General features: G+C 40.5%; 1 protein-coding gene across 1 annotated transcript; it reads right to left on the bottom strand.

The window, feature by feature from the left end:
* Positions 1-374: 374 nt before the first annotated feature.
* Positions 375-9,681, bottom strand: LOC311055865 (transcription elongation factor 1 homolog). The gene is made up of 4 exons (XM_084072134.1): positions 9,550-9,681; positions 5,900-6,032; positions 5,278-5,348; positions 375-3,083 (listed from the first exon to the last, which is right to left on the bottom strand). The coding sequence occupies exons 2-4, from the start codon at positions 6,013-6,015 to the stop codon at positions 3,019-3,021; spliced, it is 252 nt and encodes an 83-aa protein (XP_083928260.1). The 5' UTR covers positions 6,016-6,032; positions 9,550-9,681; the 3' UTR covers positions 375-3,018.
* Positions 9,682-18,595: the final 8,914 nt, after the last annotated feature.

Genomic DNA, 18,595 nt, shown 5'->3' with positions numbered 1-18,595 from the left:
TCATAAACGAAACAGAACCTCCTCCCTGACAATATCGCAGAGACAGTTTGTTTATTTTTGGACCACAATTCTTATATGAGACGATTCTATGATGACACAATGTTATTCTCCATAGATAAATTACTTCTACGACCCAGGGGATGAACGAGTGATGTCAGGACTTCTGTATTAGACATGGTTTATAGAACGCATAAATGCAAGGTGTGCACGCCACACAGAAAGATGCGCAAGACCATCAAACCACGCCATTCCCATTGAAATCCCAAATGTGACATTAGCCCAATAAAATGAAACAATACAAATATGGTTCAACTTTTGTCACTGCTAAACACTTAAAGAATAAAATTGAGATAGTCAAATACACAGATTTTAATTGTTCAAAAGTAGTTTATTGTACAAAAAAAATCCAAAATAAAAATAACGACAATCATCTAGTGGTATAAAAAAAAAAAAAGGAAACTCAAAGAAATAGCTTACTGGAACAAAGAAAAGGAGACATAGCACTTTAAAGCTCCAATCCGGGATTTAATAATGTAATTTTATAAATGATTATTGTATCCATCTGTATGGTGGATTATGGTAACAGTAAAACTGGTTGGATACACACTCTGTACCCTGTGTGTACCTTAACTGCAGTAAAGCAAACAACAGTTACTGCACCTGTCATATCACACTATTTACATTGTATGCTATTTTAGTGTCTAATTTCATCACTTTGATAGGTATTATAGTCAAGTTCAGAACACAAGACAAGACACCATCTTAGTTGTAGATAAAACATGCATGCGGAAATCTCGGACTGACGCTTTAAGAAACTAAGGGAATGTCAATTGCCAAAAGAGAAAAAAAAGGCCATTACAATCTGGAATGGAGAGTAAGTATAACAAACACAATATTCCCATAAAAGGGACAACTGGAGTGTCTTATAGAACAGTGGTTCCCAACCAGTGGTCCGGGGACCACAGGTGGTCCTTGAGGAGTTTCCAGGTGGTCCCCAGCTAAATGATGGAGTTGGTAACCAAATGGACCCTTATGGGTCCATTTGGTTTCATTTTACGCTCTCAATAGTTAAATTGTTGTTAAACATCTGCCTTACTTAATTTACAAGAAGTCTTACACAATTAGAGAATGTAGAAGAAATAAAGAATTGTTATTTTGACAAAAATCATCAAATCAACAAACGGTGGTCCGTGGCTCAAATGCCGAATAAATAATGGACCTTGATATGAAAAGGGTTGAAAACCACTGTCATAGAACGCTGACTCCACACAACTCTGCAACAGTAGGGGACAACAACACAAATGTAACTTTCTCCATGAATACTGTGCATCCAGTCACAAATCGCTACAGGCAGAGATACTGAAAATGAAAATTGCCTTCAAGAACTATGAAAACACTGTAAATCCCTGAGTGTTCATTTAACTCAGAGTGTGAAAATAGAACCAAATGGACCCTTAGCTGGTTCATTTGGTTCCATTTGCACTAGACTTGGGCGATACTTGCTATTTTCATATCATGATTTTGGCCACTAAAAATTGGCGATACATGATACAATCACCAGGGGGCGGTGTGGAGCAGGAATGACATCACAAGCACAAGTGAAAACAATGGCCGACATGGAAATGTTTGGGGTTAGTGCCAAAGAAAAACTATGACCTTAAATATCTGTGCATGGCGGAACAATAGGCATCACGGCCTCATGTTCCATCGTTTAACATTATCATCTTATCTTTAATATCACAATCCAAATCATAAGCATAACATTAACTACCCGTAACCTATGGAGAGCAAACAGGGCAACGTTTTGTGAAAAGGTATATGGAGAACTGGTGATGATGCGGGATGTCCGAACCATGGAAAGGAGAGGAGAGAGGGCAAGGTTTGTAATTCATCTCGGTGAGGCATGCGGTGAATTGTCACTTGCTTATTAACCCTTTAAGACCGGGAACGCATCTGTGTGTCATTTTTAGATTTCTTTGGCTATTCAAAAATAGCAGATCTACAAGCTCATAGCATAAATAAATCTACAAAAATGGAACTAGGCAAATATTACACAACGGTAAGCATGATGGGTCTCTGTTTCTTTCTTCTTTTAGTCTTTTGTTAACCTCTACACAAAACCAAAATTCTTGGTCTTAATGGCTAGCAAGAGTTTCTGTTTGAGAATATGTTTGGATGAGTAGAGCTTGCTATTTTTGAAAAAAACGTTTCTAACTCAAAATGGTATTGCTTCTAGGGATACTACAAATGTCTTCTAAATCCTAACAGTTTAACAAAAAAAACCTATGTTGCTTTTTTCATTTCAAGGGCCCCCAAAAATGATATGCATTAGGCCGCGGATCTCAAAATATTTAGTTCCAAGGACCCCCGGAAGCAAAGATTTGAGTTCAAAATGTTTGCTTTAAACAATATATAATCAAAGATTTGCACAAAATGTTCACGATTTTTAAAAAATAGCCAAAGAAATCTAAAAATGACAGATGCTTTCCCGGTCTTAATAGGTTAACACTCGCTACTCGTCTGCTTATTGGGCGGACATGGAGCTCCACCAGGAACCAATCTAAATGCACAGCAGGGTGCATATCCAAGAGATTCTTTTATAATGTGGGAAATTAATAACAAAATGTCTTAATTTCAGCATGAGGGGAGAAAAAAAAGAATCATGCAATCGCCAATCGGAGCAAGCCAAATTCACACAATCTCAGAGTTAAGTAAACACTGAGGATTTGAATGTGTATAGACAGGTTTTTTGGTCCTTCTCCAATACATGATAAAGCCCTGGCTCAGCCAGATGTATGGGCTGTGATCAGCACACCACAAGTGTGCCACACAGAAAACAACAACAACCAAGTGAAAAATATAGAAAGAAAGAAAGAAAATAAAACTTCTCAGTCAATAAAATGTCAACACTGGTGTTGCTACATAGTCAACTAAAAAAAACAAAAAAACAACCTAGGTCAGGTGAGCATTTAGAGAGATGGAATGTAGGTGAATTCATATAAACACAAGAACATACAGCTACTGATTGGCTGCTTCACAGGCATCGATCCAATCACTGTAAACGTCCACTGGCTCCGACAGATCTGGAAAACGGATGGTTAAGGACAACTAGACGCTCAATATAATAAGAGTCCTTATCAGAGTGGCTCTCGAAACGTTTCATGTCAAGGACCTCCAATAGGCTCTATGCACAGCAGCCATAGTATCACTTCCTTCACAGGTGTTACCAATGATACTAATGAAGGGTCTGTTCCATTTAGAGTAGCACAGTGGTTCTCAGACTTTTTAATTTCCACGACCACCATAGCTCTGAGAGTGTACAAATGGAACCAAATGGACCCGTAAGGGTCCATTTGGTTCCATTTGTACACTCTCAGAGTTACACACCCGTAAGGGCCCATTTGGAACCCCCTCAAGGAACCATGAGGGTCCCTGAACCCCAATTTTAGACCCACTGGTGTAGCAGTTTCCAGTGAGCCAACATGCACAACATCAGCACCCTGTTGACTCTGTTTTACCAGAATGGAACAGAGGTTTCATTAGTATCATTGGCAACACCTGTGAATTTCTTCACACTATGTCTGCTGTGCATAGAGCCTATTAATGTATTTGGCCCCGGACCCCCACAAGAACATATTTTGTGCCAGGGAACCCCCCACACAAGATTGAGGTTGTTAAATGTTCCTTCTTTATACTCCTTGATTTCTTTTGTGCTGAAGTAATTCCCAGACCAGTTGTCCTCAAAACGCTGCCCTAAATCCCTGTGATTGCCTGAGATATCGAATGCGGAGTGATCGCTCGTCGATGTGCGAGGCTGACGGCTGTTCGGCGCAGGCACTCGCTCACCTAGTGGCTTGCTTGGGCACGCCGCATGACCCTCATACACAGGACTTTGAGTGAACCTAAGAAAGCACTCCTCAAAGTCAGTGGTTCTCAACCTTTTCAGGGCCGTGACCCCACAAAATAAATCATATTTGAACTGGGGACCCCCCTAAATAATCATATTTGAACTGGGGACCCGCCTAAATATTCATATTTGAATTGGGGACCCCCCACCCTGATAAGCACTTGGAATGTAGGAGTTGAGGCATTTTGACTTGGTTCCACAGATAAGTATTGTGAAAATAGCAGAACTAAAAAGTAAAGTCATAATGCTCACAAAGCGAGGCGTTGTGAGCTTGTAGATCAGCTATTTCCACAATTGTTGCGTCTTTCTTATATTATTTGAGAATTTGGCCAATGTTTGACCAGTTTTTATAGTGTAGTGTGTTGATTAGTTGTGATGCTGTAATGGTCTTTTTTCAATTCATTAAATGTTTTTACGTTTTAAAAAGGACTTTAAATTGTCACTTCACTGTCATCTGGGGACCCCCAAAAATCATGTGGGAATCCAGACTCACAGGTTGAGAACCACTGCTCAAAGTAACTGGGTTGGAAAGCAACGTGTGCGCACACAATGTTTGTATACAAATAATTGGTATATAGTATTAGGCCCAATTAGACAAGATTTCAGCAGTTAAACACAGTAGTCCATGCCCGGTCGACGGATCCGTGGGGGGAAATGCGCACATGATCTGGCAACCCAGGAGCCATTCATCCCATAGCTCGCGGGGCCATCCCAAAACTGGGCAGCCGTAACCATGGCGACATTCTTTTGACATAAAAACGCAAATAAACAGCTGACAAGGGAAATAAAAAAACGGGCTTCGCAGTTCCGTGCACATGGTAATAGGCTGTGTGCAATTTCAGATCAATAGCTCCAGTCAGTGAGGAGAACCGGGCAGAACAATGTTGGTCTCACCACCACCCTACCTACAGTACCTCACAGAGCTTTGTCAAATTATAGGAGGATGACAAAGCCCCAAGCATCTAGCCAGTGTCATGTAGATTTGCTAATAAATGTTATTGCTAATTACAGCGATTTCTTTAAAGCTATACAAGCTGGGACAAAATTACATTTTAACCAATCCGTATGATAGAGTATGTTCATACAATATAACTTAGCACCGGCGGTCTCCCTACACTTCCATTGAGAACTTTAGACCCTGGTGTCAGGTAGGACACTACTGGTTGACAACTAGTACTGCCTGATGCTCATGAGCCCAATATCTCCCCTGGCCAGCCAGTGGGGGATTCCCTCGTGTCAAGCAGTAGATCTTTGGTTTCCCCAATTCCCACACGGGAAATCCGGGTTTGAATCCTGAGTGTTACAGTTGCAATAATGACTCTGTCGGAGAGGACACGAAACTTACGGAGGTTGTAGTTTTAAAAGGATACATGTTATAGGAGTTTGGAACTCCTCCAAGCAAACAGTGCATGATATAATTCCTGTGTTCCGAGTCCTTTCCCTGAAATAAAGAAAAAATAAATCACAAGGGAAAATGGTTGTATACATAATGTAGGCCTATTTTCCACGCTAGTGAATATAATGTAATTCTACTGATAATTAGAGACCAATCGATGCCTTTGGGTTTGATGAAGACCCCTATGTTGGAAAGCCAAAATAGGGGTCTTTTTTTTAATCAATTAGAAAAAAATGTTTTTGATTAACGCTTCTATTTGAGAACATAACTTATATAAGCAAACAAACGGATAAAAAATAAACACAAACAGAGGCTTATTTTATTTAACCATCTAAGCCCCATTCAAACATCAAAAAACTAAATAGCCGCTCTACAAGCACACAGCGTAGATCAGCTGTTTCTGATCAAAATGTTTGAAAACGTTCACCTACAGTGACATACACAACATAGTATTGTAAGTGGTTAAAAATTGGGACACATCGGCTACATAATTGACGACACATAAAGTCAAATAATAACCAACATATCGGCCAAACAGTTGGGGCTCTCTATTGGTGATGCATTTTGATGTGGCATCATCATTGAGGTTAACTTACATTTTGACGTCACAGGACTTCTCGTGGTTGCAGAACGGACAGGTGAACTGGGTGTCCAGGTTGCCCGTCAGTTTTTTCTTGGGTGGTGGTTTTCTCTTGGACTTCCTGCGTCCCATTGTTGAGGGTTGTGGCTCTACAGAAGGTAAACAGATAAAAGTTATAATAGAATACTCCTCAAAGGCAGTGGTTCTCAACTTTTTCAGGTCGTGAGTCACGACCCCCCAAAATAATCATATTTTAACTGGGGACTCCCCAAAATAATCATATTTTAACTGGGGACCCCCCAAAAAAATCATATTTGAACTGGGGAGCAGCCCCCCCTCACAAGCACTTGGAAATGTAGGAGTTGAGGCATTACATTTTGTTTGACTCAGTTCCCACAATAAATATTGTGAAAATAGCCAATCTACAAGCTCACAACGCCTCGCAACGTTGTGAGCTTGTAGGCTATTTTCACAATTTCTGCCTCTTTCTTATTTTATTTGACAATTTGGCCAATGTTTGACCACTTTTCATCGTACAGTTTGAACTAGTTTGTAAGTTTTTTAGATATTAAAAAGGTCTTAAAAGTCCTTAAATTGTCACTTCGCTGTCATCTGGGGACCCCCCAAAAATCACGCGTGGGGACCCCCCCTGGGGATCCCCCCTGGGGATCCCAGGTTGAGAACCACTGCTCAAAAGGGACTGGTTGTCCAAGTCTAGGACCCGCCGCAGGGGTAAGAATTAGTTTGATATGTCAGATAGCTCCATATATGGAGTACCAATATTCAGTAGGTAACTATGGCGACCCATATGACGTGAAGATGAGTGAAAGGCTTTGTTGCAGTTATATTTTAACATCTGAGCTCAAATGTCAGACTGCCTCCGAGCTGGGCAATATCAAATCATATCAATATGAATATCAAATCAAGACACTGCCTGTGTCTGGATTTTTATACAAAGACAGTACAATGCCTTGAACTTTTAATTACCAACTTTACTGCTACATGGAATTTGTGTGAAAAGTTCAATCATAGAGTAATTTCTTTGTCTTTATCATGTCTTTGCACGTGTGTCTCTTTCATAATGCACCTATGTGGATGAACTGCAGCTGTGTGCATTGCTGGGGGTGCTGGATGAAGATTTGGCCCATATGTTTTCATGTCTTTGTTTTGATTATGGTGAGTTCATTCAAGATATGTTCGTTTTCACTAAAGCTTAAACAGTCCAGCTGTGTTAAACTGTGATTCTGATTGTTACTGAATTACATCTAAAAGGAGGCACCACACGTAAAAAAAAAAGTCAGTCGTCATTTAAATAAATACATATAAATAGTCAAAGTCATCATCATCATAAAACAAATTGGAAATGCTTCTGGAGACTGAAATGACCTGTTTAGAACATCGATGTTGTTGTCAGTAATCACTTCTTTGTTGATTTGTTTGTAGGCTATTTTGTGGCTCATTGCCATTGTCATGTCAGCATGACATGCTTGGGATGGGGTGGAGTAGCCGTAAGCAACTCTTACTCAGATGCTATAATGCTATATCTGGCATCTAGAGTTGCAATACCAACTCTTGACAGCCCATACATCCATACAGAAAAGTCCTATCTGATTGTATCAAACGACATTAAACTCACCCAGATTGCAACTCTACGGAAAGCTTGGATTATCCTCATTCTATCTGCAAAGTTTTTGTTTTGTAGAAATCCACCATGTTATGAGCTACTTTCTGTCAATACATTGAGCCGTGCAGGTGATCATTTTTCTATGTGTTGGAGTTTGGAAGCGAAATCATCACTCAGCGGTCCTGCGTACCACCTGCTTCTAAATGACTAGCACATAATGCAGGAGGCAGCAGGACGTTGAGTTATGAAAACGAGCGCTTCCAAACTCAGACAGAATTTATTGACAGAAAGCACATAAAATGTCTACAGTGTATTTTTATGAAACAAAGACTTCACAGATACAAAGAGGATAATTCAAGCTTTCCGTACAGCTGCAATGTTGGTGAGATTAACGTTGTTTAATACAATGAGATAGGACTTTTCTGTTTGGATGAATGGGCTGTCAAAGGTTTGTATTGCAACTCTAGATGCAGATAGCATTATTATAGCATCTTTAGTTGCTTCCGGCTATACGGGTAGAGGACGATTACCATTTATGTAGAGTAATTCATGATGACATCTATAATAATAATAATAATAATAATAATAATAATAATAATACAAATACAAATTAAATGCAAGATGCTGAACGTAAGTTGAAGGGCCGACTAGATAATATGTGTGTGTTTGTGTGTGTGTGTGTGTGTGTGTGTGTGTGTGTGTGTGTGTGTGTGTGTGTGTGTGTGTGTGTGTGTGTGTGTGTGTGTGTGTGTGTGTGTGTGTGTGTGTGGGGGGGGTGGGGGGGGGGGGTTTAACAGGATATGTGGGCACAAGGGGCATCTGGGCACGTCAATGTAAAATTGGTTATTTTGAACAAAATGTTAAGAAATAAAATATTTGAAAAATAGTCTTAAGTAAAGTATATATATGATTAGAACATGCTTAAACATTCGACAATTAAGGTCTAATCTTTTTACAATTGCTACAAAACCTGTATATCCAGTCATTTTGGGTTGAAGGATAACATTAAGTCTGATGATGATATATCGTGCATGTTCACATCATTTATACTAGTAGACCATTTTTCTAATATTTTATTGATATTTATTTTGGACAAAATAGTCCATTTTCCAAGGTGCCCAGATATCCACACCACTTATCCTATCCGTGTGTGGACGTCACAGTCACATAACTACACAGTGACATTGTTGTCTTTTATTTACACAGTGTCACACATTAGGGCTCGTTTTCTTGTCACCTCTTTAGTCACTTGTCACAATAACCAGCACGTCCAGCAAACAGTGCACACAGACTGCAGGGTAAACACTAAACAGGGGGTCCGGGACCCCTAAGGGCTAGGGGGTCCTCAAGAGTTAGTACAGAGGGGGGGGGGGGGGGGGGGGGGGGGCACCAAATCTTTGTGTGATAGGAACTTTTTTTCCTTTATTTTCTCTTACATTGACAACTTGGACCCTAAGCATCTCCATCCTGAGGGGAACATTAGCCAAAAAAGAAATAGCAGATGTGCAAGCCCACAACGCCTGGCAGTGGGCTTGTAGATCTGCTATTTTGGGCAAAGGGGGAAAAAAAGAGCAGATCAAGTACAAGTGTTCTAAGCATTGGGGGGGTTAAGTGGCTAACTGTCTGAAAACACACATTGACTTGAATCCCAACACAACGCTACACAATGACAGTGCTGTCAAACAAGTCTATACGATGATGAAATCTATGAAAAAGTTGCAAAAACACAACGTTATACAACATCTAGTGGGGGGGGGGGGGGTCCCTGCTTCATATCTCTCTCTCTCTCTCTCTCTCTCAGCTATAGGGGGGTCCTCCTTGGGTTGGAACTCGTTGAAGACCCCTGCCTGCACTACACAAAGCTGCAGGCAGCCACTGCTGGGCTAGCAGGCTAACAACAGCTATAGGATCATACATAACCATGGCCTGTAGCTGTGTGTGATGCATTGGAGTTATTGTTTTTTTGGGGGGGACAAAAAAAACACCTCGTGCACGTGTCTTAAGCTTAGATAGTAGCATTTTAGATCATCTGCTGTTCTTACCAAACGGATGGCTTCTGGCTGCTGCTGCTGCTGACGATGATGATGCTGTGGAGATTCAAGTTGATCCGGATGATGCAGCCATCATCATCATCCCGGTCGGGTAGCGCGCGCTGTCTAGACACAGACAGGAAGTGGGAGGTATCCGGAGATGACGTTGAGATCACGTATACTCTACGTCAGACCCATAGAGAGCGAGAGAGAGAGTTATAACCAACACGCTTTGATCTCGCCTCAAAGCGAGCCGTTATAGTATGGGCTATAGTTCCAAACATTGGAACTATCTTGTTGAGATAGAATGAGCATTTCCGCATTCCATTCGGTCAAAGCTAGTGTCGTCACAATCATATTAGATCACGCTGGTTATAATATATCTAGAGAGCGCTTTGCCCCGCCCCCACCTATTAATTTTAATGAAAGTTGCTCACAAGCGCACAAGGCACCCAAAAGTACCTCTACTTCCTGGACGGGCTCCAATTTTGGAGCCAATAGAGCAGGCGCACTAGCGTTTCAGACGATAGAAGCATGCGCAGTAGCGTCCCAAATACGGAATTCCTATAATATTAGACTTCGCCACCAGGTTCCTGAGGCTTCAACCATTCTCCGCGGTTCTGGGGGCTTGACTCTACGTCGCTCAGTCAGCATAAAGGCTGGGATCTAGTGGTGTAAAGTAACCAAGTACATTTACTCAAGTTTTGATTGATTGATTGATTGATTGATTGATTGATGGAATACTTTATTAAAAGTTTGCAGAAAAAAGCACATGCAAGAACAGTTCAACACTACAACTACACTACAACAAGCAAAAGACCATCAGCCATGACGACTCCCATCTCAATCATTCCTCATACAGGGGAGTTTCTGTCACGGGTGTTCCCTGTCTGTCCACTAGACGTCCTCGTCGTTCAGTGCTTGGGTCCTGCTGCTGTTCCATAACACCTTTTCCCCACCAGTTTGGAAGAAGAAATGAATGATCTGCAAAATTCAGGAAGTTACTGTTTGTCAACCAAGAAATACAGTTCCTTAAGTGTAGCCTAAACAATTATAACAAGGTAGTATAACCATGATTGATTCCAGTCATGTCATGCCATTATTTTTTAATTGGTACATGACTCATACAGAGTCTGACATGATCACCTAATCATTCATGATCACCCAAACATCTAAACAACCTCATCTACACTCATGAACTGCTTGTCCTGTCAGTGAAATTGGAGGAGACACACAGGTCTTCATCATCATCATCATCATCATCAGTGTGTTGGAGAACAGGAGAAGGAAAGGTGAGAGAGGTCAGCAGTGGTTCCAGGTTGTTGTTGGATTTCTCCCCTTCCTCGGACAGGCTGCAACCCAGGTCTCTCTCTCTCTCTGTCTCTCTCTCTCTCTCTCTCTCTCTCGCACACACGCACGCACGCACGCACACACACACACGCACACACACACACACACACACGCACACCAAATGTAAGCCCCCGTCCCCAACTAGGGACACCATGGTTGGCTATAACATACATTTTTAATGTGATTGTTTACTTGTTATATTATCAGACATAAATATAAAACATATCAGACAGTCTACATTTTCCAAAAGGAAATGCATATAATTATTCAGTCTCACTGGAGACAACCTGTCTATACGACCTGTTATCTGCTGTCTGTTGGAGATGGAAGATAAACATACTTTATAGGAGAGAGAAAGGTAGGGCTATTGGGGAGAAATGAAACTTACTCACAGGTGAACAAGCCTGATTCACATAGTTTAGTGGAAAGTCCAGCAAGAGGCAATAATATAGATATCATATCTCACATTGCATCATATACGAGAAACCCTGTATGAGCTAAAGTTGTTGCTGTCGGGTGGAAACCTTTTATGTCCAGAACCCTTACTTTTGATATATATTCCACCACAGCAAACTGAAGATGATGGGAAATGTTGATGATAATTGGGAAAAATGAAAATCTTTAAATATTGTGTCGTTATTCGTGAGAATAGTATTGTGTATCGCATCGTGAAATTAATGTATCGTTCATGAAATCCCTATCCAGCAGTAAAACAGAGAGAAGAGGATCTTACTTTCCACACATGAGTTAACTTACTGACAGTGTGAAGTGGGTTGTAAGAATCGCAAGTTCGCAGGTGTGTGCGTGTGTGTGTGTGTGTGTGTGTGTGTGTGTGTGTGTGTGTGTGTGTGTGTGTGTGTGTGTGTGTGTGTGTGTGTGTGTGTGTATATACTGTATGTATGTGTATGTGTGTGTATATATATATATATATATATATATATATATATATATATATATATATATATATATATATATATATATATATATATATATATATAAATATATATCAGTATATATTTATTTATATATACATGCCATATAATGTACAGTATTCCTGGCATTTTCCCTTTCACTGTGTTTATTATACTATGAAGGACATTTTCCTTTCATCGTAGGACGTTGCGTCTTATCAGTGCGTTGCCTGTTGTACATGTTTTACTGTACCAGATAGCTGTTCTATATTCTGTCTGTGAGCGGGAAACAAGATGATTAACAGACAAGTTGTAGTGGGTGGGTGGGTGACATGACAGAGAGCCCCGGGACTGTTTGTGGCACACACACACGCACGCATGCGCGCACGCACACACGCACACACATGGATAGAAAGAAGCTTGTTTTGTAAATTAAACAAAGTCAGACATTTTGGACAATTTGTTTGGCACAATGCCATCCAGTCCCAGGTGTTTATAGAGCAACGGCTTTGAACACAACTCAGCCAATCATTATCATGGAGTGGAACTAAAGGTCTGAAAGACTTTTAAGCTGCGTCTCCTTATTGTCAGGAGGAACATAACTGGGCACATTTATCTTTGAGTGTGGGAGCAGGTCTGAATGAAGTTAAAGCTGCACTATGTAACTTTCCTGTTCTACCCCGGAATTGAACCTGGGCCTCCAGCGCAAGTGCTGAAATGTTTACCACTGAGCTAATAGTATCTGCCTGCTTGCTCTGGGAAGTTTGACCCTCAGGTCAAAGGTCATGTCCAACCTTGACACATGATCTTAATGTCTCAATAGAAGAGCAAGGGAGACCAAATACAACCACTCCAATTGTATAGGTTCTATTGTATTAACATAGAGACCATACAGATTGGACACAATCTGACAAAACATCTAAACAACCTCATCTACACTCATGAACTGCTTGTCCTGTCGGTGAAAGAGGAGGAGACACATGGGTAGTAAAAAGTCCTCTCCATCATCATCATCATCCAGTGTGTTGGAGAAGGAAAGGTGAGAGAGGTCAGCGGTGGTTCCAAGTTGTTGGATTTCTCCTCTTCCTCGGACAGACTGAAACTCAGGTCTCTCTCTCTCTCTCTCTCTCTCTCTCTCTCTCACACACACACACACACACACACACACACACACACACACACACACACACACACACACACACACACACACACACACACACACACACACACACACACACACACACACACACACACACACACACACACACACACACACACACACACCAACCCCAACTGACCGGAAGCATAAAACGCTGAACCACACATGGGCAACATACGGCCCGGGGGCCGGACCAGGCCCTTTCACCATCTTAATCCGGCCCGCCAAGTCCTCAAAGAAAAACAAAATGACCCCCACCAAGAATGTACATTCTAAAAGGCTGCCGTACGTTAATGGTTTTTAGAAAAAAATATTTAACTAGACTCCAATTAATAATAATTAATATTTACCATTTGAGTACTATACCTACCTGCATTCCTCCATCCGTATCTACTCAAATGTTTTATGTTTATAATGTAACAGTGAAACAGTCAACCTTGAGTCCATATTTATAACCTAATGCAATGTGTTTGATCAGTGACCTATGGAGTGGTGCATATCAGATAAGATGCTGTATTAATTTATAGGCTAATTTAAAAGTTGAAACGACATTGACGTGGATTGTTTTATGCAAGTCATCTTTTTATTGTAAGGCCAGAGCACACCAGAGTGATGCAGTAGAGCTGTACAAAGAAAACAATTCAAATGTTTTAACAGAACAATTTTCAGTTACAACATTTTGTAACTGAAAATGATTGTTGTGGAAGCAAGTACCTTATTGTAAAGTAGTCTGGCATGTCTACCAAATCCATGCAGTTTTAACATAATTCAGCACAATATATGTGTTTCAAGTGTCAATTCAATTGTGTGTGGCCCCTCACTCACTTTATCTTTTTCACTTTATTGTGTGTGGCCCCTCACTCACTTTATGGAAGTCAGTATGGCCCCCTGGGCAAGAAATCTTGCCCACCCCGGCACCCTGCCTTTATGAGACAACCTGTTATCTGCTGTCTTTTGGAGATGGATGATAAACATACTTTATATGAAAGAGAAAGGTAGGGCTATTGGGGAGAAATGAAACTCACAGCTGACACAATCATTATCATGGAGTGGAACTAAAGGTCTGAAGGACTTTAAGCTGTGTCTCCTTATTGTCAGGAGGAACATAACTGGGTGCATATATCTTTGAGGGTGGGAGCAGGTCTGAATGGATTTCCTGTTCTACCACGGAATTTAACCTGGTCCTCCAGCGCAAGTGCTGAAATGTTTACCACTGAGCTAATAGTACCTGCCTGCTTGTTTTGTCCAAACATCACACAAATTGGTTCACAGTATCTCTATAGTCATTAAACAAAACAGGTCTTTCAGATATTTCATATTCCATCCTGATTGGCTAAAATGGCGTCCAAAGTTTGCAGGACTCTGTTTTGAACAAAATGCCTCAAATCATGAACACAGCATGCAATTTCCGTGAAATTGCATGCGTACACGTACATTCCCACTATGCAGAGGAAGAAATGCCACTTGACAATTTTCAAATCAGGCCGATTCGTGTTTTTTTTTACCTACTGTATAACTGCACTGATCTGTGTAAAACTTTGTATGCACACTAGAGGCCAAGGAAAAACCATTGCCCTGCATTTTTCACATCTGCCTTTTATAGCGCCACCAGGAGGCCGACCTATATAAAAATGTACTTTGTTACTTTCCACCACTGCTTATTACTATGTACAATCCACTCAGTCGTGTAGAATCCTCTCTCAGAGAGGATGTGTCTTAAAGGGCAAGACCACTTTGGTAGAGGTTTGCGTTATTACCTTGCCATGATGTAACGCCAAAGGTGGACACGATATCAAAAATAATTGCTCCAGTGATAAGAAATTGATCATTCAAAATATGCTCCTCATTGACTTAGATTGGACGCTGAACAAGCTCTTAAAGTTACTCTTTTAGCACATAAACGAATGCAAACAAAGCTGATTCAGATAATATAGAACATCACCAAACTCAGTAATGTCTGTTGATTTTATAGTGTTGATTTAACTATTTTTATTTGTAAGAAAACCCGGACTGGATCCGTGGATCTGGATCTTCAAATAGTAAAATCAACAGGAAGTTAAACATATATATATATTTGTTTTAAAACAGTACTGGGTTTGGTGGTGTTCTATATTGTCGGAATCAACTTTGTTCGCGTTCATTTATGTGCTACTGTAAAAGAGTGACCTTGAGAGCTGTTTCAGCGTACAATGTAAGTGAATGAGGAGCATATTTTGAATTATCAACTTCGAATCAATTATTATAATTTTATATAATATTTTCATTTTCAATATAACAACCTTAATTTCTTCTTTTGAACTATTGTCTTTCACATCAGGATGTAATGATCATTAGACTCAGAGCAATAACGCACCTATCTCCCAGACACCCTCCCCAGTCAGAGTTCAGAGTTTGAATGAATGTAGAATTATGGGCAGGATGCAATTAGCATACAGATGTGAGGAGACTTAATTTAATTGACTAGATTTTATTTTAAAAGATAAATCCTCTCACACATTTATGCCAGTGTGCCAGTGATCACCCTCCCTTGTGCCAATGTTGGCACAAGCCTGACACATCAGGGCACATCAGGACTAGGCTTGCCATGATGCCTAGCTGATGTACTGTAGACCCTTCTGATGGTAAATATGTGTGTATAGATGTTCCACATCAAAAATTACCAGAAAATGAGAATGCATATTATTTAGTGCGGCAATATTGATAACTTCACCTCTAACAAAATGTTTAATAAAAGGAAAATCATGTGGGGAAAAAAAATATATATCTCTTGCAACGCTCCCTGGGGTGACATGGAGGGCTGACCCGGGCCTGAGGCTGCACTGGGGGTCAAGTGAGACTGTTGTTGCTGGGGTGGGAGTCAGACCCACCAACCCCTTATGAGACTGACATCACTTCTCTGGGGTAGAGGAGATGACATTATGGCATATTTAGATGTTTCAGTCATATAGTGCCGCTGTCCGATATAACGCAATATCCTGGAGGATTATCACATGTTTTTTTTTATATTTTGGGAGTGAGTAAAATCTAGCCAAAGGATGCTCAACCAATAAGAACCCAAGTTCATTATCACTAATCCATTCTGCAATCCTGGCATTTCTTAAAGTATTGTTTTAGAGGCGGCAGTGGCTCAGGGGTAGAGTGGCCGGATGGGAACCCAGTTCGATCCCAGGCTCCCCCAGAGTTAGTGTCGAAGTGTCCTTGAACAAGACGCTGAACCCCTAATTGCTCCCGATGAGCAGGTTGGTGCCTTGCATGGTTTCCTCCGCCATCGGTGTATGAATGTGTGTGTGAATGGGTGAATGTCATGCACAAGCTATGTAAAGCGCTTTGGATAAAATCGCTACACCATTTACCATTGTTGCACTTTGTTGACATATCAGACAACAGCTTTTGTGTGGAGCCTTGTAATGGTTGGTTTCTAATTGCCGTCTGTCCTCATAATATATTTGTCTTTAGAATTAGACTGAGCAATTGCACCCACTTTATCAGCAGGCCAGATAACAATGTCAACAGTAGTATATTGCATATTGTGACTTAGGCCACCTGTCATTTTCCATTCATCATTGAAGTTGTCTTTGTAGTGGTATATTTTACATGGGCCATACTAAAAGATGCCTGTATGATCGTCTTGCAAAGCATGATGCCATCAGGACTTGCAATCAGGATTACGCTATGGAAAGACAGTTGCTTGACATCAAAGAAACAAGACAAGAGGTGATTGTCTCTTTTGAGTTTATTGCTGATATACTGTAACTGTGATGACGAGTGTTCAGCGTTGGGTTGTAAAGACAACAATTAGACATTCAAAGTCTCTTTTTTGACAGAGAGGAAACAGAAACCTAGTGCTGTTCAGAGGAAGAGAGGTTTTGCAAGGACAATGTCCCGCCTCCACTTATCAGAGACGACTCCCGTAGCTATTATAAATGAATGCTACTGTGCAGGTTACACACACTGTTGTTGAGACACAGACAGGGGACATCATGGAGTCAAGACTGACCCTTTGTGTGGTGATTCTAGCTTTGGTGGTTGATGGTAAGTGTCACAATATTCCAAATGCTATTTAAAAATATATATACATCTGTAAGCATATACTGTAAGTGACTTAAAATGCAAATAAAGTGATGTATCTAATGTAACAAATGTAATAACCAGATTGGAAGTCTTAGGTTTGTACAGAGCAGGTTTTGTGTGAATCTGTCTTTCTAGTAGAATGAGACAAATGTTACATTCTACTACATTAACCGATTAAGACCTGTCGGGTGGAAACCTCATATGTCCAAAACTGTTTCTTTTCAGGATTCAAATTCCCAAAACAGCAAAAGCAGCAGATCTACAAGCTCGAAACTCTGTCTCTTCACGCCGCGTTTCGAGCCACGTTTCGAGCTTGTAGATCTGCTACTTTTGATGCTTTTGTGTGATGCTGTAGTATGATCAAGTAGGGCGTTAATTTACGAAAAAAACACAAAAAGTTAGAACATGGAGATAAGAGGTTTCTGACCGACAGCAACAAAATGCCTTCTAAATCCTAAGAGTTTTCAAAGCTAAAATTACACGGATGCTTGTCATCATGTAACATTGGTATTATTATTTGGGACTTCTTTATCCCAGCAATACCTGATAGTGATTAGTGATGACAGAGGGTGTGAGTTCAACACAAAGGTGGAGGCGGAGGATTCTGTCACTTGCCAGATGTTGATATAACAAAACAAAGCCTGTCATCATTACGAGCATGCAGCACAGGTCATGTCCTATATGGATGTATTTTTGTTGGTAACAACGTTTCTGTGTCACCACACTAACAGTGATTCTTGCAACTTCTCAGGTGGCAGAGCACAGTTGGATGGTGAGTTCTACTTTCATTCATTCATTCATCCTCCTTTTGTTCAAATAATTATGACAGTGTACACAATCCCACATTGGAAAAAGAAAAGAAAGGAATAGAAAAGAATAGAAAAGAAAAGAAAAGAAAAGAAAAGAAAAGAAAAGAAAAGAAAAGAAAAGAAAAGAAAAGAAAAGAAAAGAAAAGAAAAGAAAAGAAAAGAAAGATTTTAAATTGAAGTTCTGCGTCTTGTTGAATGATTATAACCCACTGTTATGCCAAGTTTTAGTTACCAATACGGGCCTCTTGTATTGAAAACACGGTTTCCATTTTGTAATGAATAATTAGTATGTTGACACAGGAAAAAAAATAGCAGATCTAGCTCATAGCGCGGCACCGAGTGCCGCGCTATGAGCTTATAGATCTGCTTATAGATCTGCTATATTTTGTAAACGCGTGCAAATATTCCAATATATTCTTAAAGCAAAGCATTTTTAACTCAAATCTTTGCTTCTGGTACCCCCTGGTACAAAATATTTTGAGATGGGGCCACATGCATATCATTTTGGGGGTCCTTGACATGAAAAAGTTTGAGCACCACTAATATAGAAACATACGTTTTTTCAGAATACTGTTCGGATTTAGATGACATGTAGAATCGGCTTCATGTCTTAATGGGTTAAGTAGAAGGAACATCTTGGAAGGGAGTCTTGCATGACTTGTTTTTACACAATCTGTTTGTCTTGTTGCATTTCCTTGCAGTGTGCGGCGTGGCTCCACTCAACCCGAGGATCGTGGGAGGTTCTAATGCTGTAGCAG

The sequence above is a fragment of the Gymnoscopelus microlampas genome (assembly GCF_963454915.1).
Source record: "Gymnoscopelus microlampas genome assembly, chromosome: 11".
NCBI lineage: Eukaryota > Metazoa > Chordata > Actinopteri > Myctophiformes > Myctophidae > Gymnoscopelus > Gymnoscopelus microlampas.
Note: the sequence above shows the minus strand (reverse complement) of the source record. Positions and strands in the feature narration are given on the sequence as shown.

Coding starts and splice junctions, on each gene's coding strand:
- LOC311055865 (XM_084072134.1), bottom strand. CDS start 6,015: ATGGGACGCAGGAAGTCCAAGAGAAAACCACCACCCAAGAAAAAACTG. Junction 5,349..5,899: donor AAGTCCTGTGACGTCAAAAT/GTAAGTTAACCT, acceptor TCTTTATTTCAG/GGAAAGGACTCGGAACACAG. Junction 3,084..5,277: donor GTTCCAAACTCCTATAACAT/GTATCCTTTTAA, acceptor TCCGTTTTCCAG/ATCTGTCGGAGCCAGTGGAC.